The 27,918-nt window shown below is 55.7% G+C and overlaps 2 protein-coding genes across 4 annotated transcripts; both read right to left on the reverse strand.

Moving 5' to 3' along the window:
* Nucleotides 1-387: 387 nt before the first annotated feature.
* Nucleotides 388-18,426, reverse strand: GANAB (glucosidase II alpha subunit). Of its 3 annotated transcripts, XM_056132084.1 has the most exons (25): nt 18,326-18,426; nt 14,934-15,038; nt 14,668-14,776; nt 14,382-14,509; nt 10,477-10,656; nt 9,971-10,036; nt 8,938-9,007; nt 8,491-8,575; nt 8,312-8,408; nt 7,913-8,093; nt 6,359-6,512; nt 5,914-6,149; nt 5,707-5,833; nt 5,532-5,611; nt 5,233-5,376; nt 5,043-5,139; nt 4,752-4,853; nt 4,322-4,565; nt 2,787-2,851; nt 2,524-2,600; nt 2,344-2,418; nt 2,142-2,255; nt 1,921-2,033; nt 1,714-1,814; nt 388-1,624 (listed from the first exon to the last, which is right to left on the reverse strand). In XM_056132084.1, exons 1-25 carry the CDS (start codon nt 18,367-18,369, stop codon nt 1,515-1,517), a joined length of 2,904 nt encoding a protein of 967 aa, XP_055988059.1. In that variant the 5' UTR covers nt 18,370-18,426; the 3' UTR covers nt 388-1,514. The 3 variants fall into 3 exon arrangements, with proteins under 3 accessions (XP_055988059.1, XP_055988057.1, XP_055988056.1); XM_056132082.1 differs by lacking the exon at nt 9,971-10,036 and having other exon boundaries at nt 8,491-8,572; XM_056132081.1 differs by lacking the exon at nt 9,971-10,036.
* A 305-nt stretch (nt 18,427-18,731) lies between these two features.
* INTS5 (integrator complex subunit 5) lies at nt 18,732-23,259 on the reverse strand. The gene is made up of 2 exons (XM_056131673.1): nt 23,139-23,259; nt 18,732-21,813 (listed from the first exon to the last, which is right to left on the reverse strand). The coding sequence occupies exons 1-2, from the start codon at nt 23,219-23,221 to the stop codon at nt 18,837-18,839; spliced, it is 3,060 nt and encodes a 1,019-aa protein (XP_055987648.1). The 5' UTR covers nt 23,222-23,259; the 3' UTR covers nt 18,732-18,836.
* Nucleotides 23,260-27,918: the final 4,659 nt, after the last annotated feature.

Consider the following 27,918-nt stretch of genomic DNA (forward strand, 5'->3'; position numbering starts at 1 on the left):
GGCAGTACTGAGCTTACTCCTTGGCTCTGGACTTAGGGATCACTCTGGTGGTCTCAGGGGACCCTATGGGGTACCAGGATTGAATCTGGGCTGGTGTGTGGCACGGCGAGCGCCCTGACCAATGTACTGTCACTCGGGCCCCACCACTAAGCCTACCCAAACTGATGAGCTTGCAGGGCCTGCAGTGAAAATGCTGAGCCTAGCAAGCCGCAGAAAGCGTGCCCTTTGTGTGGTTCCAGGCGCTGAACCCACACATACAAGGGAACTGCTCTACTGCTCTGCTACACCCACCGCCCACGAACTCACTCTTTACTGAACCAATGACACTTATCCAAAGGTAGATGAAAATGTCAGGCTCAGTTCGGAACTAGAATCCAGACACCCAAGTTAGTTATGGTTTATCTCTTTATTTTTTCTGCTTTTATCAAAACCTGTCACAGCTGGGGGCTAAGAGGAAGTAAAAAAAAATTCCCACAAATATTGTCCCTCCTCCCTAATTGGTCCTCCCCCCCACCCCACTCCCACCCAGGGCTTCGTGCCAACCCTGGGGACACATGATCATCTGCCCCACCCTTCGTCTGCTCCCATCAATAAATACAGGTGACCGTGATTTGATGAAACAAGTGATTTCTCCATTTGAATGCCCCTCGGGGGACAAAATAAAAGGAGTCCAAAGAAGTTTAATACCTAGCCCCTCTTAGGAAGACTAGAAACTTCTTCCCCCTTTGGGCCAGGGGAGGTAGAACTGCCCCTATCAGAACTGCAGCAGCTCTAGAAGAAATTGGGGAGGGGTCAGAAAGGGTGGGGGTGGGGGCCGGAAAGATACAGCTTGCTTAGCATGTGGCTGACCTCCACTCGATCCCCCAGCACCCCATATGGTCCCCCAAGCACCACCAGGAGTGACCTGAGCACACAGCCAGGAACAGCCGTGGATCACTGCCAGGTATGGCCCAAAACATTCCCCCCCATCCCCCCAAAGGTAGATCGCGACCGAGGGAAGGGAGGACATTTTCCAACCACCTCACTCGGCTGATCCACTCATCTCTCATCAGGTAAGGAGCGGTCCCAGTGTATCAGGGGGGTTCTAGAGGGCGGAGGGGAGGAGGAAAGAGGAAGAGGGAGGGCAAGGGAAGGAGAAAAGGAGCCCTCAAACTCACTGCCTTCATCTTCTTCCAAGAAATGGCTTCAACACACAGAGAATGGACAGGGTCGAGGGGAGATCCGGGGGTCCCCAAAAGGAGGGAACGGGAAAGCAGGGGGTCCTGTGGTCCTCAGGCCTCCACAGTTGGGGCAACAGGGTCAAGGAAGGGAGGGAAAGACGTGTCCACGAGGTGGGAGAAGTCAAAGATCACAAGAGGAATTCAGAGGCCAAGGACAATCCTCTCATCCTGCCCAGATGTTGACAAATTCTGGGTCTTGGGATAAAAAAAAGGTGCCATCGAGGGGGGGGTCCAACTCCAAGGCAGAAGCGAACTCTCGTCACGCCTGCACCGCCCCGCCCCAGCATCTCTGCGTTATCGCAGGTGAATACTCCAGTCAGACGCCACGTTGACGCCAGGCTTGCGCAGGACCAGCACTGAGGTCTCGGGGTCATGCTGGAAGGACAGGCGGCTTTCGGACGACCCTGCAAGCGAAAGAAGCAGCGCCCGCGTCACAGGGAGGCCCCCCCCAGTCTGGCCCTGCTTCTTCCTTGCTTGGGAGCCAGCGACTCACCTTCCGTCTGCAGGACCACAGCTGCAGGCTTGCCGGCCCCGATGATCACCACCCGCTCGATCCAGATCGGCGTCTCAAAGTGGCCTTTAGGGTCCGCTGAGCTGGAGAAGGCAAGCGAGGGTGTTGGCCAGGGAGCAAGAGGAGAAGGGAAGGAGAAGCAGCTCAAGGAAGGCTCTGACAAAGCTGAGGGCTGAGCCCCCGCCTTACCTGGAGACCAGGGTGTTGCCCGAGAATGAGAACCGACGCAGCAGGTACGAATGCTGATTCTGGTAGTTGAACGTGTGCCCGTCATCTAGAAAGAGCTCTCCTTGGGCTGTTCCCTGCGCAGGAGGAGGACAGAGAGCCTGAGCCCGGGGGGCAGGGGGGGCACACAGAGGATAAATTCAGGCAGGCAGGCAGCTGAGGGGGTTCTGGGCTTGCGCGCCCACCTGGGGGCTGAGTGCCACAAAGAGAGTGAGGGGGTCATCCTTCATACAGTCTGAAGAGCGACGCACGCGCATCCACCGGGGCACGATGGTCCCTCCGCGCTGGAACACCGGGATCTAGGGGGAGATCAGAGCTGTCCAACCTGGGCCCGGAGGAGATCCCAGAGGCGAGCCCAGGAGCAGGGGGCTGGGCCGGGGTACTCACAGTGCTTAGCGTGACAGGCAAGTAGAGGGTCTGGGGGCCATGATACTTCTGGTGGGTCTGCATGTCATACCACACCTGTGGGCCATGGGAGAGGTTCAGTCACACGGTGCACAGCACCCCCATCCTATTCAAACCCCCCTCGGCCTCCATCATTCTCTTCTATGCCCCTCCTGAACTCACCTCTCCTTGGCCAGGCAGATAGACTTGCACACCATGCGCTCCAGAATCAGACACAGGGTGGACCAGCAACGCATCCCCTGAAACACACCAAATCAACTCGGAGGTGAGGGAACTGTCCATTCCCCAAGCAGCTGCCTGCCCCCGTGCCCTGCCACCTCCCTCAAGCCCTTGCCTGGGCCTCCACAGACCCGTCTCCCCTGAGCTCTGACTGCTTCTTGCTCCTACCACAACCCCCACCCCACACACTGCCTCCCCCTTCTCACCAAGCAGGAACTGATCATCCATGCTGAAGGTATTCACATCCTGAGGATAATGCACCCACAAGGGTCTAGGAAGAAAGCAAAGAAAAAAGGAAGTTAAGGGCTAAAGCTAGAGCACAGCAGGTAGGACCCTTGCCTTGCAGTGGCCAACCCGTTCAGTCCCCAGCACTCCCATATGATCCCCTGAGCACCTCCCAGAGTGATCCCTGAATGCAGAGCCAGGAGTAAGCCCCTGGCAAGGCTAAATATGGCCCCAAAACAACCAAGCAAAAAGAAACTTAGTTTTTAGTTTGGGGACTGAGGGGGTGGAGAAAGGAAATATGTAAGGGACCATATCCAGGGTCTTATTCATGCTAAGAATATACCCTATCATCTAGCTAGTCCCCCAACCTAGCCCCTGTCCACTCACGTCTCTGTGTTGAAGCCATTTCTTGGAAGAAGATGAAGGCAGTGAGTCTGACGGCACATGTGTGTGTGTATGCATGCATGTGCGCACCATGTGCGTGCATTTATTTCAGGGCCAAACCCAGTGTGCCAAGAAGTCACTCCTGACTCTGGGACCCTGGGCAGTACTCTGGCAACCATATGGGCTAATGGGGACCTAAAGAGTCTGTCCTGGGGCCAGAGCATTAAGTCTCATGGGTAAGGCATTTTTGCTTTGCACACAGCTGACCCAAGTTCGATCTCCAGCATCCCATATGGTCACCCAATCCCTGAGTACAGATCACAAACAGGAAAAAGGTCACCCGTGTGCAAGGCAAGTGTCTTCACCACTTGCAGCTTTATCAGAGTCCAAGACGTGGCCAGGACCTACCTAGGGCTGACCCAGGAGGAGTTTGTAGCCCTAGAGGGCCCAGGCAGGCTTCAGCTGAAGCTTGGTGCCTCCCTTTGGTTCGGAGCAGAAATCCCTAACCCCCTCCCCCGCCTCCTCGCCTCGCCCCCAATAACCCTGATCTTTCATCACCAGAGGCCCCTCCATCTCCCGCCTCACCCACACTGCTGCCTTTCGTCCCTTACCACTGAGAAGCGGCTCTTTTTCCTGGAATACAAAACCTTCCGCCTCCATGAGGATTTTTACCCTTGCAATCTCTCTGCTTGGCGCCTGCTTCCCTAGACCCCAGGAGTCTGTCTTGCTCATCGTGGGCCCTTACTTCACATGGCCTTCCTCTCAAAAGGCAGTTTGTGGAACCTAATTCCATCACCCTGCTCTACTTCTGTCGAAGAGCTTGTCGCTCCTGGCACTTTTCTGATCTGTATTTCGGTTTACGTGTCTGCCTTCCTCTCCAAACATTCAGCTTCACAAGGCAGGAGACAGGGACTTATTTCAGGCACAGTGATGAGTAACATCGGGCAAGTCAAAAGCACTCAGTAATGTCCACTTCTCCTTAACCCTCTTAGATTTCTTCTTTCTCTGGATCTTAAAATCAGAGTCTTCTCCTTTCGGGGGCCCAGGTGAGTAAGGAGGCCTGGCGATGGCGCCTAGTCTCCAGTGTCCCCCAGCCCCCCAGTCCACTCCACAAGGCCCACAGCGCCCTCACCTCATGATGGGGATCCCTTCCCGATTAGTCTGGTAGAAGAGGGTGTACCAGAAGGGCAGCAAGGAATAGCGCTGGTTCAGGGCATCCCGGATTATGTCCCTGTGCTGGGACCCAAGCAGCCACGGCTCTCGGCGCCCCGTATCCAAGTGGGCATGTGCCCTGAAGAACGGCTGGTAGGCTCCCATCTGGTACCAGCGCACCAGCAGCTCAGGCTCCGGATTTTTGAAGAAGCCACCAACGTCGGCTGGAGGAGGACGAAAGGGGAGGATGGTTAGAAAGGTGGGGGGAGGGGGGATGCAGCCTAGTGGTTAGTCACCAAGGCTCTCCCTTGGACTCTCAGCTCTCTGCCCAGGCCTCGGTCTTACGACTTTCACCCGGCCTCCTCCTGCCAAACCCAGACCCCAGCTTCTTTCCCCCGCCCCCCTCTTACCCCCGCAGAAGGACAGTCCGACCAGCGACAAGCTGAGACACATAGGGATAGTGATCTTCAAATGCTCCCACTCGGCCGTGTTGTCCCCGGTCCACACGGCTCCTGACGAGGACAAGGGGGAGGAAGGGAGCAAAGAGTGAAGCGCCAGCGCTGCATCCTGCCGACCCGGGGCCAGATCGGAACAGGAACCAGACCGCCCACTCGCCGGTCCACCCCCGCCAAGCATCAGCCGCACAGACTGCCTTCTCGGAGGCCCGGCCCAGGCCCACAGCTCTGCTCTCCGAATCTCACCGTAGCGCTGGGAGCCAGCGAAGAAAGCCCTGCTCAGGACGAAGGGGCGCTCCTTGCCCTGGGAGCGCTGCACCAGCCCCTCAGCAGTCGCCATGTGCTGGCAGAAGACAACAGCCAGGAGTGAGGAGCGCCACGAAATGCCTCCGCTCCCCGGCACACCGCCCCCCCGGGCCGGCCCGCAGCCCCCTACCACGTAGAGGCCGTAGATGTTATGCACGTCTCGGTGCTCCCAGTCCCCGTAGTGACGCGCGTCCTTGAGCATGGTGACCTCAGGGCCGTTAAACACGGACGGTTCGTTCATGTCGTTCCAGACGTACAGGTCGGAGTTGGAGCCCTGGGACGGCAAGGCGAAAGAGGGTGGGAGGGACGCAGGGTCAGAGAGTTCTTGAGAGCCCCAAGAAGAGGCCTTTCTCTGGGCGTCCCAGAAGGGAGGGCAGGAGCGTGCGGGCACACGGCTCTGATGGAGGGGCATGGCAGGGCCTCCCTCACCTCGTAATTGTCAAAGCTGAACATGTTAGCCCACCAGGCCCTCATCTTGGGGTTGGTGAAGTCTGGGTAACTAGCTGCCCCTAGGAGGAGTTAAGAGTGGCCGTCAATCCCCCAGGGCTCGAGAGGCTGCGGCTGCCACATCCCTGGGCTCTCACTCCACTCCGCGCCCACCTACCTGGCCAGCACCAGCCCTCGTAGTCGGAACCATCCCGGGTTTTCACATACAGACCCAGTTTCCGCAAGTCTTCATGCACGCGGTAGCCCGAGTCCACCTTGATGTGGGGGTCCACGATGGCCACCAGCTGGGGGCAAGAACGTGCACGGTCAGCGCTCTCGGAGGCGCTGAGGCCCGAGAAGCCCAGCACAGCTACACCCTCCTTACCTTCCGCCTCTTGGCGGCCAGCTGCTCGAGCATGGACAGTGGGTGGGGGAAACGACTGGGGTCCCAGGTGAAGTAGCGCTTGCCATCGGCGTGCTCAATGTCCAGCCAGATGACATCACAAGGCATGTTGTGATCATCGAAGCCCTGATTGACTTCCTGAACGTCTGCCTCGTCCCGGTAGTTCCAGCGGCTCTGGTGGTAGCCGAGGGAGAAGAGCGGGGGAAATGCCTGGGTTCCTGCAGGTTCAGCAAGGGATGGGGTCACGCTGGGTGCAGACCCAACCTGGGGCCAGCAGGGGACACCCAGAAATGGACGGAACCTTGGCGACGAGCAGGAGGCCAAGGGGTACAGGGCCAACAAACGGGGGCTTCTTGGGAAGCCAGCCACCTCTCTCAAGTTACAAGGGTCAAAGTGGATGGCGGCTGCTGAGCGGGGGGCCCCGTACCCGTGAGGCTGGCGTACTGCCGGAAGACGTCGAAGACGGAGGGCCCGAGCATCAGGAAGACATCGATGATGCCACTCTCCGACATCCAGCGGACATCCGTCTGTGGGGTCTCCCCGGAGCCCTGCAGGTAGTCCAGCATCTTCCCAAATAAGGTCTGTGGAGCGAACCCGAGACCAGGTCAACACCCGGACTCTGGGCCCAATCCAAGACCAGCAGCAGCACCCTCCTCGGCCACGCTGACAGGGACTCCAAGCCACCTACTGGGTGAGGCTTTGCTGGGCCGCACCGGCTAAAGCAGCAATGTCCCAGCCTCGCTTCATGACCCTTTTTGCTTTTGAGGCCATACCCAGCAACGCTCGGGGTTTACTCCTGGCTCTGCTTTCAGGGCATCACTGCTGGCGGTGTCTGGGGGACCTGACAGGAAGCTGGCTATTGAAGCTAGCTTGGCCATGTGCAAGGTGAGTGCTCTGTTACTAGCTCTCTGGCCCCCGACCATTTCATTTCTTTCCTATCATCCACTGCTACCAAAATCACCCTGCCTGCCTTCTGTTCTACCCATTTAGTATCTAGTTTCCTCTTCTCCACCACAATGAGCAACACCCCCCATCACCTCTGGGAAAACAGCTTCACTGTGACCAGTAGCTAATACAAAAGGTACTGACATGAGTCAGAGATTGCACTGGCTGACCCTTGTTCCATCCCTGGCACCACTTGGTCCCCAAAGCATCACCTGAAAGGCTCTCAAACACACCAGGATGGCCCAAGTCATCCCCGGCATGACATCCTCAGGCCATCACACTGAACCACTGGCCTGCCTGGATGCGGGACTGCTGAGAGGGGCAACAAGGCCTCCCAGGCACTGCCTGGGAGGCCCCCAAATTAAAAATAAAATTAGAGGCTGAAGGGAGAGCTCATCGGGTTGAGCGCAACAAAGCATGAAAATACGCTTGGCACGTGAGAGGCTGAGGTGCAATCCCGGACACTGCACAGTAGGGGGGGAGCACTGCCGGGAGCAACCCCCAGGCACTGTTGGATGTGACACAAACACCACCTGCAAAGTAGGCACCGGGGCCCAGACAACAGCTCTGGGGCAGGAGCACATACCTAGCACAGGTGAGGCCCAGTACTACATGGCACTGCCAGCTCAGTCCGGGGGAACCAAGTGGCCCTTTTGAAAGAAAGTAAAAGGGCAAGGCTGGCCCCAGGAACTGGGAGTCAGTGGTAGCGACTGCTTCTCACAAAACAGGAACCCTTCTCTCATCATGTCCTAAGAACCTTCCACACTGAGGCTGTCCCAGGGGCTAGACCCATAGCATAGCGAGCAGGGTGCTCGTCTTGCATGCGGCTGACCAGGTTCAATGCCTGGCACCCCGTATGGTTCCCTGCGCCCTACCAGGAGTGATCCCTGAGCACAGAGCCAGGAGTCAGCCCTCGGCAGAGCCAGGTATAACCCCAACTCCAAGCTCCCGCCCCCCCAAAAGAGGCTGTCCCAGCAGCAGCTTTGAAGCCGACCCGCCAGCAATGGCGCCGAGGCCTGAGCGCCCGCGACCTTACCTTCCCTGCGGTGTTGGAGGATATGTCCACCCAGGTCTCGGCAGCATTGAGCCAGAAGATGCCCAGGTCCCGGTGGGCACTGTGAGCCAGGAGCACCGGCACGGAGCCATACAGGGCCATGATGTTGTACAGCTCGTACTGGAACACATCGAGGTTGTAGAGGCGATACGGGTCCCCGCCCCTGCGGAAGGGCAGACGGAGCGACTGACCCCAGGCTGGGGCACATGCCCCGACCCACTGTCCATATCGCCCGTGCTCAAAGACACTCCAGCTCCCAGAGGGAGGCTCAGGAAAGCCAAGCAGGCGATCCGTAGTGGGCACAGATACATCTCCCGCAGCCCTACCTTGCTCTTCCCCGCCCCCAATCCCTAGCCCATCTGAGACCGCTACAGGACTCACTCGGTGACCTTCAGCCTCAAGTTGTCTGCGTGCTCGGGGATCCCATACACATGCTCCATGCCTGGCAGAGAGAAGTCCAAACCCACAGACGTAGGGCCTGAAAGGGAAGCGGGGATGAGCTTGGGGGCCGGGGCCTGGCAAGGCCCCCCGGACCACCTGCCGCGCGCCCCGGCCCTCACCATATGGCTTGCTGTCAGAGTGAGTTTTGAACGTCTCCTCCCATGCTCCTGGCTCCTCCCTCTCTGCCTTCTCAGGGGACTCCTGCTGCGAGGAGGAAAGCAGATGACTGCCAATCAATCACCCGACAGTTCTCTCTCCCTGAGTAGGACACCAAGCCCCAGGTCTCTTTCTTTCTGGGGAGTCGAGCCACACTCGGCGGTGCTCAGGGGGAACTTCTGGCTCTGTGCTCAGGGATCACGCCTGGCAGGGGCGCAGGGGATCATACACGGAGCCAGGGATTGAGCCTGGGTCAGCAGCATATGAGGTATACACCCGACCCGCTAATACAGCGGTACTAGCGCTGCCGCCCCTAAACTCCAGTCCCTGTGGGCCTTTCCTCTCTAACCTCTCAGCTCACCCTGGTCAGCCCGTCCCTGGCCCGCCCGCCCCCACCTCCATCAACCTGCCTTGTCATGATCCTCAGCGGTTTCCTCCGGCTGGGCCTCATCGCCCTCAGCTGGGTCTCTTGATCCTTGCCTGGAAGGTAGGAGAGCTGTCTGCTCCAATCCAGAGGGGGCAGGGACGAGGGGCTAGTGGAAGGAGGGGTGAGGGAATAGAGAGCCAAGGGTCCAAAGGAACGAAAGCAATGGAGGAAGGGACTGAACGTTAAAGCTTGGAGAGGGCCCCCACCGGAAAGCATGACGGATGCAAAGGATGGGAGAGAGATGAGAAAGGAAAATAAATAAAAAAACAACGCCAGGAGGTGCCTTCCACACACAGGCCCCGGTCAGCCCGCCCTCTGCCAGCATTCCGGGAGGGACGGGCAGATTCAAGGGCCTGCACTGGGCCTCAGCTTCTTGGCCTGACACAAGGGTAACTACAAGGGAAAATGGGCCACATCAGGCCTGAGCCCGTAGAGATATGCGGGGACTCAAGATGTTACACTGAAGGCAGCGACCCAGCAGCAGCGCCCAGAGCCTCAGGCTCCCGCCAACCAAGAGCCAGGAGTCAGCACTAGGCCACAACTTCACCCCTGGGCAAAACAAGAAGCGCTTAGCATTCCCTAAGAATTCCCAAGGTCAGGCTAGAGAGAGGAAGGCAACTGCCTCGCAATGCACCCTGGTTCAAATCCCCAGTCCCGCATGTGGTCCCCCAGGCGCCACCAGGGGTCACTCCTGGGCACAGAACCCGGAATACCCCTGAGCACAGGTGGGTGTTGGCCCTCACCCCCTGTCCATCTCCCGCTGCCCTGAAAAAAAAAAGAGAATTCCCAAGTCTCATCTTCCTTCTCCCAGAAGGCTCCCAGGCAGAGGAAGAGGAATCAGATACCACATAGCCTGGGGCTGGGTGGGGCTGGGGGTAGTGCAGGAGCTGAAAGGGGGTGAGTGAAGGTGGGACAGGCAAGGAGCCGGGCACCTTTCCCTAGGGGCTGGGCCAGAGTGAAGTGAAGGGAGGGTGAGGGCGGAGGAACGGATACAATACCAGTGGTCAGAGATTTACCTAGAGAAAAGGCTCTTGATCTTATCCCATATGCTACCGAGCGTGACACTAAGTTTATCCGAGAAACTGGGGCAGGAGATGGATAGGGGAAGGGGAAAAGGAGGCACAAAACCAACACAAAAACAGAAACAAAAAAGTGAGTTTCAGTTGACAAACTTCCAGAATGGGGGGGCGGGGGGGGGGCGGGGAGGGAAAAAGAATAAAACAAACAAAAACAACAACAAAAACGAGATGAAAAATAAATCTGGGAAGTATGACGGTATGAGATGGGAAGAGGGAAAGGCAGACCCAGGCAAGCCTAGCGAGGTGCCCCGGGGGGCAGGACAGCTCAGCGACAAAAGCAACTGCCCCCTGGTCTGCCCAGGAAACGGGAACGTGCAGCCCTGGGTCTGCTTCCTGCCTTCCCTGACAGATGGCGCTTCCCAGCTCCCTGCCCCCACCCGGGGACCCCCAAGCCTCGCGGGTTCTCTCAGACTAGTCCCCTTCATTCCAACTCCTGTACTCACGAGACCCTGGGGGCGCGCTGGTGCTCGAAGTGCAGGAGGCCCCGGGCGTTGACGCTGAGCAGGAGGCTGCGGTCCTCCAGCAGGTCCAGGCGGAAGGGCTGCGCTGTCAGGATGATCTTATAGGGCCCCTCCGCCACCGTGAACTCCACGCTGTTGTCATCACGGCCCGAGATGGAGAGTCTGGGAGAGAGAGGAAAAGGGAGCTGAGAGGCGCGACAGGGCCGAGCGTCAACAGGGCACTCGAGAGGAATGGAGACCCACTCGCGGCGACAGGCTGCGTGGCCGAGACGGGAGAACACACCAACGGCAGCACAGAGCCAGAAGACAGATCCCAGGGCTGTGGAAGTCTAATCGCCGGCCAGCGCAGTGACAGAAGACCGACAGAGCAGAGGGGAAACAGTTCCTGTTGAGTAGGAGTCATAATCGACGCAGGAGAAATAGTACAGCAGGCAGGGCGGCTCGCCTTGCCCGTGGCCAACCCAGGTTCGATTCCCAGCACCCCTATGGTCTCCTGAGCCCCACCTAGAGTGATCCCTGAGCACAGAATCAGATGTAAACCCTGGGCCAGGAGTAAACCCCTGAGCATGGGCAGCTGTGACTCAAGTCCAAAAAAAATTTTTTTTAAATGTTGAAGCAAGTAAAAATTGAAGATCTTTTATTTCTAAATGAGGTGGGGGTGGTGGGGAACCATTAAACTTTAGCTTCAAAACAAAGCTGCAATGCCTACGGATTAATTTACTACAAGACAAAAGAGGAAACACACGGCCAGGGTGGGCTTTGCACGTGTAAGGCCAGGGTTCAATCTCTGGCCCAGCTTCAGCCAGCCAGCCCTGACAGGAGTGACCGCGAAGGATCGGCTAACGATCGCGAAGGATCGGCTAATGATCGCCGGGTGTGGGCCGAGGAATAACAAAAAAATTAGTCTAGAGGCACCCCAGGATGTGGCTTAGTCATATGTCAGCATTACAAAGGTCCCCAGCACCACAAGGATGTGATCTGTGCAGAACCCCTACGTGACAGCCACAATGAGGAGGAGGGAAAATTAAGATGAACTGAAAAGGAGCACAGCACCAAATCCCCGCTGCTGCTGCTGAGTGATCGGGCCGGATTATAGCCCCAGCATCAGCAAAGAAACCTGAATGGCATCTAAAGTTAGAATCAAAACAACCAACTTGGACAGACCACTGAGGACAAAAACAACAACCCCTGCTCTCCCTGGCACACACATCCTGCTTGCTCGTCTCTTCACCTCTGCGAATTTCCCCTCTGGAGGAGCCCGCGTTTTCTGTTGAATGCGCACTTCTCTCTCTCTCTCTCTCTCTCTCTCTCTCTCTCTCTCTCTCTCTCTCTCTCCTCGCCTTTCTAAGTAAGTTTCAATAAAAAAACTATCTTGCTTCATTAAAGGAAAAAATATGTGGGTGTGGGTATGGCTTTGGGTCACAGCTGCCGGTGCTGGACACTAAACCCGGGCCACTCTTTAAGTTCTTTCTAGAAAGTAAGAATGGTTACAGACTACCATTTTCACTGAACAGTAAGTCCAAATGAACAGAGCAATTGCATGAATAAACTGGAAACGCTGGGGCTGGGAGACTGCACAGAGTTAGAGTTGCACAAGGCAACTGTGGTCTCCCAAGCACTTGAAGACTCACTCCTGAGCACAGACAGGGGCAGCCCCTGAGCACCACTGAGGTGAGCAGAGGGGAGGGAAACAAAATAAACTAAAGAGAGCCAGAAAGACAACAGAGCTCAAGCCACCGCCTTACCTGTGGCAGATCAGGGTTCGATCCCCAGCAATGCCAAGAATGGTACCACATTAAGCCCAGAGCAGGGAGTAACCCAAGAAGCTACTGGGTGTGGTGCAAAATTTTCAAAAATTAGTCAACTGAGGGGCTGGAGCAATAGCACAGCAGGTAGGGCATTTGCCTTGCACGCAGCCGACCCGGGTTCAATTCCCAGCATCCCATATGGTCTCCTGAGCACCACCAGGGGTAATTCCTGAGTGCAGACCCCTGTGCATCACCAGGTGTGACCCAAAAAGCCAAAAAAAAAAAATAGTCAACTGAAAAGGACCACAAAGCCAAGATCTGTGCCATGGCATCAGCATTCTATACACAGCTGGCTGGCGAAAACCCAGTCCAGGAGTATCCAGGTCTGGAGAATGAGGAAACTTGCATAGTGTTGGTGCAAGCATAAATTCATACGCACTATGAATTTATTTTCCTATTTCAATTTTTGACTACTTCTGTACAAATCCCGGGCCTCCCCCTGGCTCTATTTTAGAAATTCTATTCTATTCTCCGCCGTTTCTCTCCTAGCTATATTCCAACAAAGAAACACAGGAGACATGAAACCTTTCTGCATCATAAACAGGCACACAGTGAAACACTCGTCAGTGCCATGGCCAGGCACAGGCCGAAGAGGCAGCTCAAAGGGTTAGACACATGTGCTTCCTAAATTTTGTTTTGTGGTCCTCAGGCCTTACTCCTGACCTGTGCTCAGGGATCACATCTGGCAGGACTCAGGGTGACAATGTGGGCAGCTGGGCACGGAACTCAGGTCAGCTGCATGCAAGGCAAGTGCCCCCCTACTGTACTTGCTCTCCAGTCCTTTCGCTTAATTTTTAGTATTTATTTTGGTGGGACGCAATGGTGACATTTAAGGCCCACACGAGGCAAGTGCTCTGTCTCTGAGCCATGTCCCCAGTCTACAAGCACATTCTTTGCATGCCATAACCCTAGGTTCAATCTCCAGCACCGCAAGGTCGACTGAACACTCACGGGAGCAGCCCTTCCAAACCACAATGGCAAAAAGAAACGAGTGTGGGGGAGAGAATCGAATACAATCCTAAAGAATGTTTGTATCAAGACTTTAAATGGCAAAACGGTGTAACAAGCCAAATGCTCACCAACATAGACACAGATTAATAAGTTAGGATATCATCATGCACCATAACATTCACGACAGTAAATATAAATTCCTAGCTCTGTGTGATCAAGGAAAGGTTACGAGAATAAGGGAAATCTTAGAAGACATTCACTGAGATGCGAAACCATACAATTTATTGATGAGACACGAATACAGAGACATATTAACATATATAAACACATAGGATACAGCTTTAAAATAAAAGAGAATGGTTAACTTTAGAATAATGATAACCTCCGGCGGAGCTCAGTGCAGTATATTATTGAAGTATTAGAGTTAAGAGAAGCGTTTACAAGATAGACAGCTTATTAAATCATTTCTAAATTAAGGTCTTAATAGAGAGCCACACATAGAACAGAGATGACAGTATGTCAAGATACAAGAAGCTGAGCTGGAGCGATAATACAGTGGGTAGGGTGTTTGCCTTGCATGCGGCCAACCCAGGTTCGATTCCCAGCATCCCATATGGACCCCTGAGCACTGCCATGAGTAATTCCCAAGTGCAAAGCCAGGAGTAACCCCTGTGCATCGCCGGTGTGACTCAAAAAGAAAAAAACAAAGCAAAACAACCAAGAAGCCAAGCACCCTAACTTGAATGTCTGAGGAAAAAGTAATGCCAGCACCTCAGCCCGGCCTGGCATAGAGGAGCATTATGCTGGAGGAAGGGAGGAAGGAAGGGAGGGAGGGAGGGAGGGAGGGAGGGAGGGAGGAAGGAAGGAAGGGGGAAGGGAAGGAAGGAAGGAAGGGGGAAGGGAAGGGAAGGGAAGGGAAGGGAAGGGAAGGGAAGGGAAGGGAAGGGAAGGGAAGGGAAGGGAAGGAAGGAAGGAAGGAAGCTGCTGAGTGAAGCAGAGGGAGAGATGCCACCCAAAGGCTGAGAAAGGGAAAGCAGCTGGTCAGCTATAACTGGATGACAGGAAAGCCAGGCAAGTAAAGAGTTGCCGGGAGGAAAGAAGGAGCATGAAGTTTCCAGGCAACATTACCTAGCTGTGGGAGGCTCAGCCACCAACACATCTGGTACCCGGTATCTGGGTCGCCGCGGCTCCAGCTCATCAATCCGAATCCGCGTCATGTTCTTCTGAAGCCCCTGGAGCTCCAATACCAGCAACACCTGTGGGGCAGAGGCAAAAGCCCAGAGAGGGGAGAGGTCTCTCACCCCGTTTCCTGCAGAGGGACCTCTCCTCTTTCTAGCCCTTAGATCAAGGGACCTGGGGTTGGAGTTTCCCGCAAAGCTCAAGTCCCTGAAGGGCCAATTTCCCTGCCCCTGACCTTGGTGATGTCGTTGATTATATGGACAGTGAGGCCGTCAGGACCAAGCTGCAGAGAGTCCAGCAAGGCTCGGTAGGGAGAGGCGCCTGGTCGGATGCTTCGCTGGCGCCTGCCAAGTGAAACAGTTCGGGAGGTAGGAGGGCAACCCAATGGCCTTTGGCCCCTCTCTCGCTTGCAGTGAACCCAAGCTACCCTCCACCACACGACACCTCCCCCATGCCACCTGCCTCATTTTCCACCCAGCCCAATGCCCCCAAATGTCATACTTGCAGAAGGAGCTCTCTTCACAGGTCTTAAAGTTGCTTCTATCCACTGCAAGTGTAATTCCCAGGCAGACCCCTAAGCACACCAGCACCAAACTCGTCCGAGACCTAAAGCGAAAAGGACAATTAGCACAAGGGTCAGAAAGGGGCATCCCCTTGAAGCCCAGGCTTCAGTCGCAAGTCTCCAAGGTGAGAAGGGGGGAAGAGGGAATTCCATTTTCCATTCAACTGAGCCGGGGAGCTCCGGTTCAGTGTCAGGCATGGGACTGGCACATTCACACCTCACACCGGCCTGCAGAGTGAAGATGAAGGAAATTCACAGAGACCTTTGACCTTCACAAGCAGACACCATGACACTGACTCTGGTTGCATCAGCCTCTCAAAGGTAAGGAGCAGGCACAGCCAGTCTCCAGGGAAGTGGCAGAACAGAAGAGAAAAGAGGTGTGCACAGGAAACAGTCACGCTTTCCTGAGCAGGGCACTGGGTGAATGACTGAAAATGTTGACAGTGTAACCTGAGCTGGCCTGTTCCCTGAAATCCCAAGCAAGCACCTGGGCATCCTGCTTCTCCAGGACCACCTGTACCTCTCACTACCAAGGCCTAGCAGAGAATACCAGCAGCGAACCCGGGACTGATTCCTCTGTACCCCCAAGGTTTACTACTTTATGCCCCGAGTTCTGAGCTGTCTGCAGTTTTGTTTTGTTTTAAGACTATCAACATCCGGGATCTTAGCTGAGATTCCACGTAACTAGCATGGAGTAGGCTTTTTCAACGGACACAAAGAATATTAGTGGGGAACAAGGGTTCCGAATCACTTCTCTAGAGGCACCGCATCTTTGCCCTTTTTTCCATTGTTTTAGCAAAAGTGCGCCTTGGTTCTCCCACCCAGATGAGATATAAAAGCTTTAATAACTTGTCCAGGACTCAACTACTAGTGAGAGGTGAGAGTGAGGTTGATCTCAGCTCAATCCGTTTCCATCACAATACAGCACATTAACCTCTGGTAGGGCGTCTCATCTAGGACCATCACCTTAACGTCCCCTTAAACTGTCACTCCCCTAAATGATTGGAGCGATAGCACAGGAGTAGGGCGTTTGCCTTGCACGCATCCAACATGGCCGACCCGAGTTCAATTCCTCCGCCCCTCTCGGAGAGCCCCGCAAGCTACCGAGAGTATCTCGCCCGCACGGCAGAGCCTGGCAAGCTCCTTGTGACGTATTCGATATGCCAAACACAGTAACAACAAAGTCTCCAATGGAGACGTTTCTGGGCCCGCTCGAGCAAATCGATGATCAACGGGAGGGCCCCTAAATGACAGAACGGGGGCAGGCAGGCTTTCTACTGGAGCCAGAGGGTTTGGGGGGCGGGGGGGGTTGGAGAGATAGGACAGACAGCAGACAGTGCACTTGCCTTGCACATAGTAGACCCAATGGTCATCCCCTATGGTCTCCCAAGCACTGCTAGGAGTGATCCCTGAGTACAGAACCTGAGTAAGCCTAAATATTGAGAGATGTGTGCCCCCATCCCCAAAAAATACTGAAGAATACTCAACAACTCCAAGTAAATCCTAACCAGGGTTTTTTGACATCTGCTAAGAGTCACCTGTAGTACTTGTTCAATTAAAATATCCAAGCCCAGGGGTCACAGAGAGCAGTGGGTAGAGCACTTGCTTTGCACATGGATGACCTGGGATGAATCCCAGGCACTCCATGACTTCCTGCGCCCACCAGGAATGATCCCTAAGCACAGAGCCAGGAATAAGCCCTGAGCATGGCAAGATGAGGTCCAAAAGGGGAAAAAAAAATTCCAAGCTCCTGGAATCTGCATTTAATATTTGGCTATGAAGATTAATCTCAGGGTCCCATACACATGTGAAATATACATGCTGCTACCAGAAACCTGCCTTTTGCTTATTTAAAAACAGAACTTCCCTTTTGGATTTTGGAAAATACCCAGTGGTGCTCAGGGACCCAGGTGGTACCAGGGCGGCCCCGTCATGCAGAGCAAGTACCCCAACCCATTTTGGAGGTACTCTCCAGACTCAGACCATCCCAGAGGACAGAAACAGACATACACATAGGCTTAGAGGCAATTAAACTGCAAATGACCTGCTGGCCTACTCTCTATATACACTGTATCCAACATTTGCCTCAGTTTAAACTTGAAAGCAAAGAAATTCATCAAGGCAGGAGAGAAAGCAGGCCCTCCAGTTCCAGAAGAAAGTGGAGAAAGGGGGGAATGGGGTGGAGGGGGAGAGGCAAGTCAGCCAGAGAGAGAAGCAAACACCAGGCACTGTGCTGTAAGGGGCCAAGTAAGAGTGAGTAGGAGTCTCACATACAGAAACGCTAGCAGAAAACTGGGGGCTCCTAGCTGGAGGGCTCAGGGCAGACTTACAGCAAGTACCAAATCACTGATGCCCTGGCCCCCCTGCCCAAAGCAGCAGTAATCCGGAAGGACAATGAGTTTAAACCCCTTCTGAAGTCCTATTTGCACAGTCTTAAGAAAAAAAATGGGTCTGCTGGGATGCAGAGGGGAAAGGATTTCGAGCTTCTCGTCCAGGTACGACAGTTGGAGAGTCGCAGGGAGGAGAGAAGGTCTTGACCGGCCCTGGGCTGAAAGTAGCCACAAGCCAATCAATGTCAGGAATGAGGAGCGGGGCATGCGGCACCGTTTGAACTGCCCCAAAGCACAGGCTACTAGAGAACTGACTTTCCCGATCCTCATTTTGGTTTTTTTTTTTTTATCCATTGGTGCACGCCTCTCCCATCCCAATAAATCCGTTAGGTGCTAGGGGAGGGGGGAAAAAAATAAACGCTTTTTGTGGCGCTGGTGATTATTTGGAACCTTTTTTCTTTTTCTTTTTTTTTTTTTCGGAGGAATAGAAACTCGAGCGCAGACCGAACCAGTCCACATGTTGTGCTTGAGCAACATCACGCAGGGAGACTGAGCGGACTCCCGGGTCCGGCCCTGGCCGCGGGCAGCCCCGGCCGGCGTCCACGTGCGGATGAGGCCGGGGCCGGGCGGCGCGGGGAGACGGGCCGGGAGAGCCGGAGGGTCCGGGCAGGTGTGTCCGGCCGGGCGGGGCCGGGGGCGGGGAGGGGAGGTGGTCGCGGGCAGCGCCTCGACCCCCGGGCCCCAGGCCCCGGGCCCCGGCGGAGGGAGGCGCCGGCACCAACGGCCGCGAGTGGGCGGGCGGCGCGGCGGCGGGGGGCGCCCACGGCCCCCCGAGCACACGACCGCGGCCTCCCGCGGCGCCGCGCGAGGGCTCGGGGCCGCCGCCGGAGAAACGACGGGTCCTCACGAGGCCGGGGGCAGGAGGGTCTCCAGAGAAGAAGGATATAGACGGGGTCTGGGGGGGAGGTCCCGGGGGCGCCCCGGGGTTCTGGGCTCCTCACCGCGTCCTACGCGCCGCCAATCCCGCTACCGCCACCGCCGCCATCTTGTGCCGGGTTTGCTCCTTGACCCCGAGCTTCGCCTCCCCCCGGCCCCGCTCGCATTGAGCCACGTCGCTCGGCGCCCGCCCCTTCCGGCCTTCTGATTGGCCCGGCGAGAAAGCGGTCGGGCGGCGGCCCCATTGGCGGAGCGCGCGGGGGCGGGGCCAGGCGGGGCCGGAGGGCGGGGCCAGGCGGGGCCGGAGGGCGGAGACGGGATTGTCCTGAGCCGTTCGCTGTCCAATTTAGCGGGGCTGTTAAGTATCAGAGGCAGGAACTGGAGTGGTGTTTTTTTTTTTTCTCAACTCGGCAAATTTTATTTCTTAAAAAAGTTGGGGGGTGGGGGGTGGGGAAAGTCACAACGCTCTTTAGGCCAAGAGCGAATGAGAGGATCTTCCACCTTTCTGCAGCCCCTTGTCCCCTCTCTCTCTCTCTCTCTGCTCCAATTCCCTCGGCCTCCGGCGCGTAGACAAGGCTATGTCCCCTGCCGAAGGAGAGTGGATGAAGGCGCCTGGAATCGACCGGAGAAAAGGCCCAGGCGGTCGATGTTGCGGTGGAGGACACTGTGCAGTACGGCCAGATGGGCTCCTCCCTCACCGCCTCCCTCCCTGGAGAAGTCCCGGATGAAGCGGCCACGCTCGGACTGGAAGATGAACTTCTGGGGCAAGGGCCCGTGCTCCCGAAGGAACCCCCAGACGCTGAGCAGCAGCAGACGCACTTCGAAAGGTGCCAGCTGGCTGAATATCTCGTGCATGTTACCCAGGGCTGGTGGCAGGAGGCTCCCCTCGGCCATGACAGCCACCAGGGTGCAGGATGCCTCCAGGTGCCAGGGGGAGTGGGTTGTATCAGGATGGCGGGAGGCCTCCCAGTGGCCCAGGAGGGCGGCCAGCAGCCCGCGCAGCAGCACAGAGCAATAGCACAGGGCAGGTGGCGCGGCGGCCACCAGCTTTAGCAGCTCGAAGAGCAGGGGCTGTTCCCTGAAGCGCCGGCCAATGCGGAGATCCCGCTCCACGGTGGCCCGGGCGTGCTCCTCCGGGGGCCAGGCTAGCTCAGCACCAGCCGCGTCGGGGCACACACTCTCCACCAAGGTCACTGCCACTGCTTTGGCGGCCTCCGGGCTCAGGGCAGGCGCGCCCCAGCAGCCCCCACATTCCGTGGTCCCTGGGGCACTGCAGCAGTGCACCAGGAGGCTGAGGAGGCTCTGGGTGTTATAGATCACTTCGTGTCGGTTGCGCGCCTGCACACACTTGGGTGGCTTGAGGCCCCGGCCGATGACTCCCGCGTGGAAAACAGACCAGATGCCTCCCGGGCCTGGCACCGCTGCCGTGTGACGCCGGTTTGTGTCCAACAGGGAGGCGGAAGTCAAAGGAGCCGAGACGGCAGAGAGTGTCTCGTCGTCCCCATCCGCTTCCCCTCCAAACAGTTCCGTGTTGCCCCGATGCAAGGCTCCCTCCACTAGCAGCTGCAGGACTGTCTTGAGGCCAGCCGGGGAGGTCTGAGAGAGGCGGGTGAGGAGCTGGGAGGCCGAAGCCACACCCGGGGGGCCATGCAGTCTGAGAGAGGCAAAGAAGCGATGCACCCCAGCTCTCACCAGTCCCAGGAGTTGGGAGGGGGACAGGGATTCCGGAGGGAAGGGACAGATGGCCAGGAGGGAGGCAGCCGCTTCGGCGACTTCTTCCTCGGGGTGCAAGAGGAGAGGAGCCAGGTCGGACAGGTGGGCCGAGGCAGACTCCCCAAATCGCGCCCCTAGCGCGGCAGGGCCCTCGCCACCCTGCTGTTCCCAGCCCACGAGCAGCGCCAGGTTGCGGAGAAACCGGGCAGTAAAGGGGGGCTGTAGGGTCCCCGCGTGCACCCGAGCCAGGCAGCTTCGGAAGGCCAGGGGCAGGAGGCCCGAGAGACTGACCACCAGCCCGGCGTAGAGCTGCGTAGCCAAGCTCAGTTCTTCGGGGCTCCGGGCCCGGCTCAGGAGATGGCCCAAGGCCTCAGGTCCGCAGCTCGGCCGGGTGTAGACGGAGAGGAGCCCCACGAGCTGGTGCAGCCAGAGGAATCGCTTCCGTTCCAACCGCAGTGTCTCTCCACAGAGCTCGCCCACGTGGTTCCGCAGAGCATCGAGAAAGGGAACGGGCCGGGGGTGGGGGGGCGGGCCGAGCACCCCTTCCCCAGGAGACCCTCCCCGGTGATGAACCAGTTTTTGCAGGTGGAGCAGCAGCAGCTGGATGAGCCGGTCACAGGCCTCGCGTACAGTGTCTGGCACCGCCAGGCCCTGGGTGGTGATGACGGAGGCGGGCATGGCTGTGTCCACCAGGAACTGGAGCAGGCGGTAGGCGCCGGGCCCGGAGGCCTGGCTCACCAGGTGCACGGCCAGGTTGAGCATGTTGTCCAGCTCCTCTCGGGGGAAGCCCTGCAGGTGCTGTTGCAGCTGGCTCAGCACGGCCGGGGGCTTCAGGCAGTCCACCAGCTCGCTGGACACCGTGCCCAGCAGAGCGGGTGACATGACCGCTAGCTGGAGCAAGAAGGGAACCGTGGCCTGCAGGGTGGGGTCCCCACTGCGGCCCCCCGTGCCCGCAGCCAGGCTATCGTGGAACATGCGCAGGAGCTCTCGTCGGATGCTGTCTCCGTGGCGGGAGGCCAGGTGCCCCAGGATGCCCACCACCGAGGCGATCTTGGGCACCCGTTTGTCCCCAGGGACAGCAGGAGATCCCGGGAAGGGGTCCGCGGAAGGGTTCTGAGAAGAGCTTCCGCCACTACCACCAGCGCCGCCTCCAGCCCCACTGTGAACACAGAAGTCCTTGAGGCCACACGAGAGAACGCGGGAGATGATGGTGCCGGGAAAAGAGGAGCCGATGTGCGCCACGACCCAATCGAAGTGTGGAGAGTGCTGGACGGACGTATCCAGCAAGGCATCCACGCAGGCATCTGGGCAACTCCCAATGAGCGCCGAGAGGCACTGCACATAGATGTCCATCAGCGTGCGGGTGGCCCGACAGCCCATCCACAGCTGCAACAATTCGTTCAGAGAGCCCGTGGCATGGGGCACACGCTGGTGCTGCCCTGAGTACGTGCTGCTCAGCTGCCCCATGAGGTCAATGGACCACGCACTGATCACCGGTGCCCATGCCTTCGGGTTGGCCCGGATGAACTCAGACAGTACCTGCTGCACTTCCTGTACCACATCCTCTAGACCAGGTCCCCCGGCAGGGACGTGGGAGGGTGGCGGTGGGCGGAGGTGAGGGGGGCCAGGCAGGGGGCTTTCGTCCAGGGCGGCCAGGTGGGCCCGGACACTCTCGTCAAAGACCCCTCGCAAGTGGTCGAGCACGGCAGCCCGAGCAGGTGGCAAAGAGCGGAGGAGGAGGAGACCACAACGAGCATGTTCCCGGGCGGAGAGCTGGTGGCCCAGAATGGGGTCCACGCCGGTCAGAAAGGCCTTGATTTCCTGGGACAGCTCCTGGGCACTGTAAGGAAGCAAGAGCGGCGGACTTAGAATGTTGGGAGGCGTTCAGCCAAGTCCTGTTCTGGCTGGGCGCTGGTTTCTTCCTATGTCAAGTGGAATCACTGCTCGGCCGTTCTACAGTAATGTTCCTACAGCACGTACCCTCCCTACCTAGACCACACTCATCACTCGCTAAATTATGCTATCCTCTCCATCACGCTATCAATATTAGGCAACTTGCAGTGTTTACTGCATAGAGATACTTCCCACGAATTACTGCACTGCAGACAAGGTGGAGACTTAATGGCAATACCATCTTACAAATGAGGAAAGACGTTAAGTCATTAGACTTAGGATAGTAAGCATTTCTGGGCTTTTCAACATGAAATTCCCTTCTTCCTGCAAGTAATAAATATTGGAATAAGTCTACTGGGTGTTTCTCTTAACAGGTCTTCAAACTACTGCAGGACAGGAATAACCATCCCCCTTCCCCCCCAATACACACACACACACACACACATACACACACACACACTCTTCTGAACAATTCTTCCTCAGTGCAAAGAATCTGGGAAGCTGTCCCCTCTTAAGGGTGGTGGTTGGGGGGGTGTTGGTTGGTATCTGTTTCTCCCCACATTTTGCCAGCATCTCCACCTCCTGACACTTGAACTCCTCCCAGACACCCAACAAAGCCCTGCCCAGCCCCATGCTGGTGCTGAGCAATCCAGGAGTCCGTGCAGTCACGGGGATGCTTTTCAACCCTTTCTCTGCTGAAGCATGAGCTCAGAAGCCGGTGTGATGAAAAGAGGCAAAAATCCCCTTCCTTTTAGCATCTTTTCCGCCCCAGGCAGCCTCCTGTCCAGGATGACAGGGCTCTGGGGGGGTGCTGTTTTTCTCCGGTTCTTCCTCCCCTCCCCAAAGAAATGAAAAGAAAAAAAAAACCTAAAAACACCTTAAGGAGGGTGTCTATGGCAGGCAAGAAAATGAAGCATTCTGTGCATTTCTGGGCCTGTTCGCCGTGAAATCGGGGGGTCCCTGGGGTCCCCTAGGTTCTATAAAGGGCAGGAAGGGGTCGGGGGGGGGGGGTCCCAAGAGTTCTCCAGAGTCCCAACTCTTGGAAAAGCAAGGCCGGGCTGCGGGGTTACGGGCTGAGCGGAGGCACGATCGGGCTCTCGGCGCGGCGGGCGCTGGAGCCCGGGGTCGGGGGGCGGCTGCGCCTGGGTTCTGCGGAGCCCCGAGCCGGGACCACTGAGAACCTTGCGGCGAGTTCTCGAGGCAGGAACCGGGTCTGCGCCGCGAAGGTCGGGGCCGCGCGGCGAAGGGGGAAATGCCAGGGGCTCTGACTACCTGAGCGGCGCGGGACCAGGGTGGGTGGCCGGGGCGGGCCCGGGAGGCCCTGGGGCCCCGGGAGGGTCGCACAACGCGGACATCCCGGAGCCCGAGCCCGAGCCCGAGGCGGGAGCGGCGGAGCGCAGGCAGCGCATGCGCGCGGCCGGGAGGCCCAGGAGGAACCAGCGGGAGGCCTCCCCGGAAAAGCCGTCCGGCCACGCCCGCGGCGCCCGCACATTGGTTCCGGGCTGCAGCGGGGCCCGGGCCCGAGAGCCGGAGCGCAGGCCGGGCGGAAGTCGGCCTGCCCCGGCAGGCACCCCTTCCCTTCCTCCCCTCCTGGGGGCCGTTGCCCCACCGCCGCTGTTCCCACGGTGATTTTGTTTATTTCTTCCGAAGGCCTAAAGTACAAAACGTTGGACTCGCGCGGTTTTTCGAACGGGAGCACGGGGGATCATTCGGAAACGGGACAATGGAATAGTCACGAGGGAAGGGAGGGATGGAGAAAGTGAGACCAAGAGAGACCTCGTTAAAGAATAAAAGGAAGAGCGGCGATAGGACAGCGGGGACGGCGTTTGCCTTGTATGTGGCCGACCTGGGTTCGATCCCCGGGATCCCATAGGGTCCCCTGAGCACCGCCAGGAGTGATTCTTGAGCGCAGAGCCAGAAGTAAGCCCTGAGCATCACCGGGTGTGACCCAGAAAAGCCTAAATAAATAAATAAATATTTAGAAAATTTAAAAGAATGGAGAGAGGAAGTACGAGGTAAACTGGGTTGACACCCTAGAAGGAGTCGGTGACCAGTCGTTCCATCCATTTCTTTGGTTGGACTGGCCTCTCCCGGCAAGTGTCCAGCCCAGGACACTCCCACCTGCTTGTCTGCAGAGAAGGAACCTTCAGCTTGTCACTTCATCAGAGCCTGACCCTAGCCATCTTTCCGCATCAAAGTTCCAGTTAGCCAACTTACTAGCTGCATAGTTAACTTTTTTTTTTCTCTCATTCTCACTTATTGGTTTATGGGTTTGAGGGCCAGTCCTGGCTGTACTCACAATGAACTCCTGTCTCTGTGCTCTTAAATCATCCTGGCAGTGCTCAGAGCACTATATGTGGTGCCCTAGTTCAAAACCTGGTCAGCCACAAGCAAGGCAAGTGTCTTAGTGGATATCGTATCTTTCTGGCCCCGGTAGTTGAAAGCTTCCTCGTCCTAGGAAGAAGGATGGATGGACATAGTACAAATACCTCTCTTACAGTGATTTAACTTAAAAAAAATAAAAACCTCCTAAAGCCCTTTCCTCCCCACCCCAACGAGACCCACGATCGGCCTCTCTGGCTCCTGATCAAGCTGCTTAATGCCCATGATCCCAGAGACTCAGGAATAGATCTCAGAACCTAGCAGGTTTTGGCAGAAAATCTCTCCAGATTTGGGTGTTAAAATTTCGGAGTTTCAAAATTGCACAGCCACTACTGCAGCCGCGTGACATCATATGTTGGTCATGACCAGCAATAGGAAACAAATTTTCTACTGTTGCCTTTTCGACAGATCTGAGTGTTGGGGTAAAATCCCAAATAATAATGGTGGGTGTGGTGTCAAAATGTTGAATGTGATCAAAGTATAGAGAGAGTGATTTGGAAATCATCTGCCCCACACGTAGGGGGAGAGTGTGAAATGGGGGCATACTGGGGTTTTTGGTGGTGGAGAATGGGCACTGGTGAAGGTACGGGTGTTTCATTGAATGACCGAGACTTAAACCCGAAAGCTTTGTAACTGCTCTCACGGCGATTCTACAAATAAAATTATAAAAAATGGGGGGGGGGGGGAAGTGAGGTGGAGTTCATGCAAAATTCAATCAGCCTAATCAGTGGCTGAATAAATAGCAGTACTCCTACATTAAAAAAAAAACTAACAGGGGCTGGAGAGATAGTACAGTGGGTAGGGCGTTTGCCTTGCACGCAGCCGACCCGAGTTCGATTCCACAGCATCCCATATGGTCCCCTGAGCACCGCCAGGAGTAATTCCTGAGTGCAGAGCCAGGAGTAACCCCTGTGCATCACCAGGTGTGACCCCAAAAAGCAAAAAAATAAAAATTAAAAAAACTTAAAAAAAAAACCCTCCTAAGGTTGTTGGGAATATTGGAATCAAGTAATAAATTTCTAGTGTAGCACTATTTATAATTAGCTTTTTAAAAACCGTTATTAGGGGGCTGGAGCAATAGTACAGCGGGTAGGGCGTTTGCCTTGCATGCGGCCGACCCGGGTTCGATTCCCAGCATCCCGTATGTCTCCTGAGTACCACCAGGGGTAATTCCTGAGTGCAGAGCCAGGAATAACCGCTGTGTATCACCGGGTGTAACCCAAAAAAGCAATAAATAAATTTAAAAAATGTTATTATAGGGTGTTGGAGCAACAGTACAGTGGGTAAAGCACTTGCCCTGAATGAAGCCAACTCGTGTCCCCCAAGCACACCAGAAGTGATCCCTGAGTGCAGAGGCAGGGGTAAGCCATGAGCACTACCCCCACCTCTCCACCCCTTGCTCATGCTGACAAATGCTTTTACAAAATCAAAACTTCAGTACAATTTGGTGGGTATTTTTTGCTTGGTTTGTTGTTTTTCTGTTTTGTTCTTGTTCTGATTTGGGGCCACACCCCCAGAAACTCAGGGTTTACTCTGGGCTCGGTGCTCAGGGATCACTCATCGCAGTATTTAGGGAACCATATGTGATGCCAGGGATAAAACCAGAGTCCACCGCATGCAAGGCAAGAGCCATGCTCTGGCTACATCTCTGGCCTGAAACCTTAATATGATTTAATGAAGCTATCATATTTTCCAGGGAAGCATTCTTGGTAATGCTTCTGCATGCAAGGAATATGTTCCACCTTTGAAAAATCTCCTCCCCTGCCTTTTTTTGGGGGGGTGGGGGGTGGTAGGTCACACCAAACATGTGACTCAGGAGCACTTGTGAAAAGATACATGACAGTGCTGGGGCATTGAACAGTGGTGGGCATTGAACCCTGCCTTTCCCTGATTTTGTTTTCCAATTTGATGAACGAGTTCCAGAAAATAAGCCCTTTGACAAAGAGACTTTGCCTATTTTGTGAAAAGTTAATAACCTTGCCATCTACCAGTGTCTGCCAGGTGTGAAGTAGATTCTCACTAAGGAGCCTTTGGAGGGCCCGAGTGACAGTATAGGGGTTAATGTGTGTACCGTGTGCACCGCTGCAGCTGAAAAGGATCAAATTCTACGCATTTTTTTTTTTCCCGTTGGGGCAGGGGGCTATGCCCAGTGATGCTAAGGGCTTACTTCTCACTTTGCACTCAAGGCTCATTCCTGGCGGGCTCAGGAGACTATAGGAGTTATAGGGACCAAACCCAGTTTGGCTGCATGCAAGGCAAGCTCTCTACTCACTCTACTATTGCTCTGGCTCCAAATTCTGCACATTCTAGGGACCTTTGAGCATTGTTTGGGCTGCCCCCTGCCCCTACAATAAAATGCTTTTGAAGTGATCACATTTTTAAAACAATGTCTAATTGTTTTTTTTTATTTTTTTATTGTTAGTTATTCTAGTTATATGCTCATGGATCACTCCTGGCAGGGCTTGGGGACCATATGTGGTACTGGGATCAGTCCCATGCAAGGCAAGCACCCTACCCGCTTTATGACCTCTCAGGCACAATCCAGTGACATTTTGCAAGGGAGAAGGCTACTGGGAAGAGGAAGCGCTAGATTACATGCTTTGCAATCAAGAGGTTATATATGGTCCCAGATACCACATGGTACCCCTAGCTAGAAGTAGCTCCTGGGAATGTGGGCCCCAAACCCAAAATAAATAAAAGAATGGGGCTGGAGCCATAGCACAGCAGGTAGGGCTTTTGCCTTGCACACGGCTGACCCAGGTTCAATTTCCAGCATCCCATATGGTACTCTGAGCACCGCCAGGAGTAATTCCTGAGTACAGAGCCAGGAGTAACCTCTGTGCATTACCAGATCTGTCACTGTCACTATCCTCCTGTTGTTCATCAATTTGCTCGAACGGGACCAGTAACATTGTGAGACTTGTTACTGTGTTTGGCATATCGAATACGTCACGGGGAGCTTGCCAGGCTTTGCCGTGTGGGCAAGATACTCTCGGTAGCTTGCTGGGCTCTCTGAGAGGAGCAGAGGGATCAAACTTCAGTTGGCCATGTCGACCATGTCGGCTGCGTCCAAGGCAAACGCCCTATACACTGTGCTATTGCTCGCATTATCAGGTATGACCCCCAATTTTTTTTAATATATAAATAAACAAATGGTAATAAGGAATTTTCTTTCTGGATTATATCACACCCACCACCTGGCCCCCTGGTGCTGTGTAATCCCATCAATGGCCAAGACTCAGAGACTATAAAACCCAGCTCCCGGAAGTGCACAGCCGCATTTGCGGCTGCGTGACATCTTATTATCTCATTCCTACTTTGGACAAACTGGCAGGCTACCGAATGTAACCTGCCCACACGGCAGAGTCTGGCAAACTCCTCGTGGCGTACCCAATATGCCAAATACCAGTAACAATGAAGGGTCTCATTCTCCTAACTCTGAAAGATCCTTGAATATGGCACTTTTTTAAAAATCTCAGGGCTAGGACGAAGGAGACGTTACTGGGGCCTGCTCGAGGCAATCGACGAATAACAGGATGGTCGTGATCGTGATATCCAATAAGTAAGAATAGAAAAATGACAGAAAATGGTAAATAGAACACCACCATGCAAAGGCAGTAACAGGCTCAAGGAAATATGCCTTGCATGTGTTATGACCTGGGTGGTTCTA

This window comes from Sorex fumeus, unplaced genomic scaffold, assembly GCF_029834395.1.
Source record: "Sorex fumeus unplaced genomic scaffold, SorFum_2.1 ptg000093l, whole genome shotgun sequence".
Taxonomy (NCBI): Eukaryota; Metazoa; Chordata; class Mammalia; order Eulipotyphla; family Soricidae; genus Sorex; species Sorex fumeus.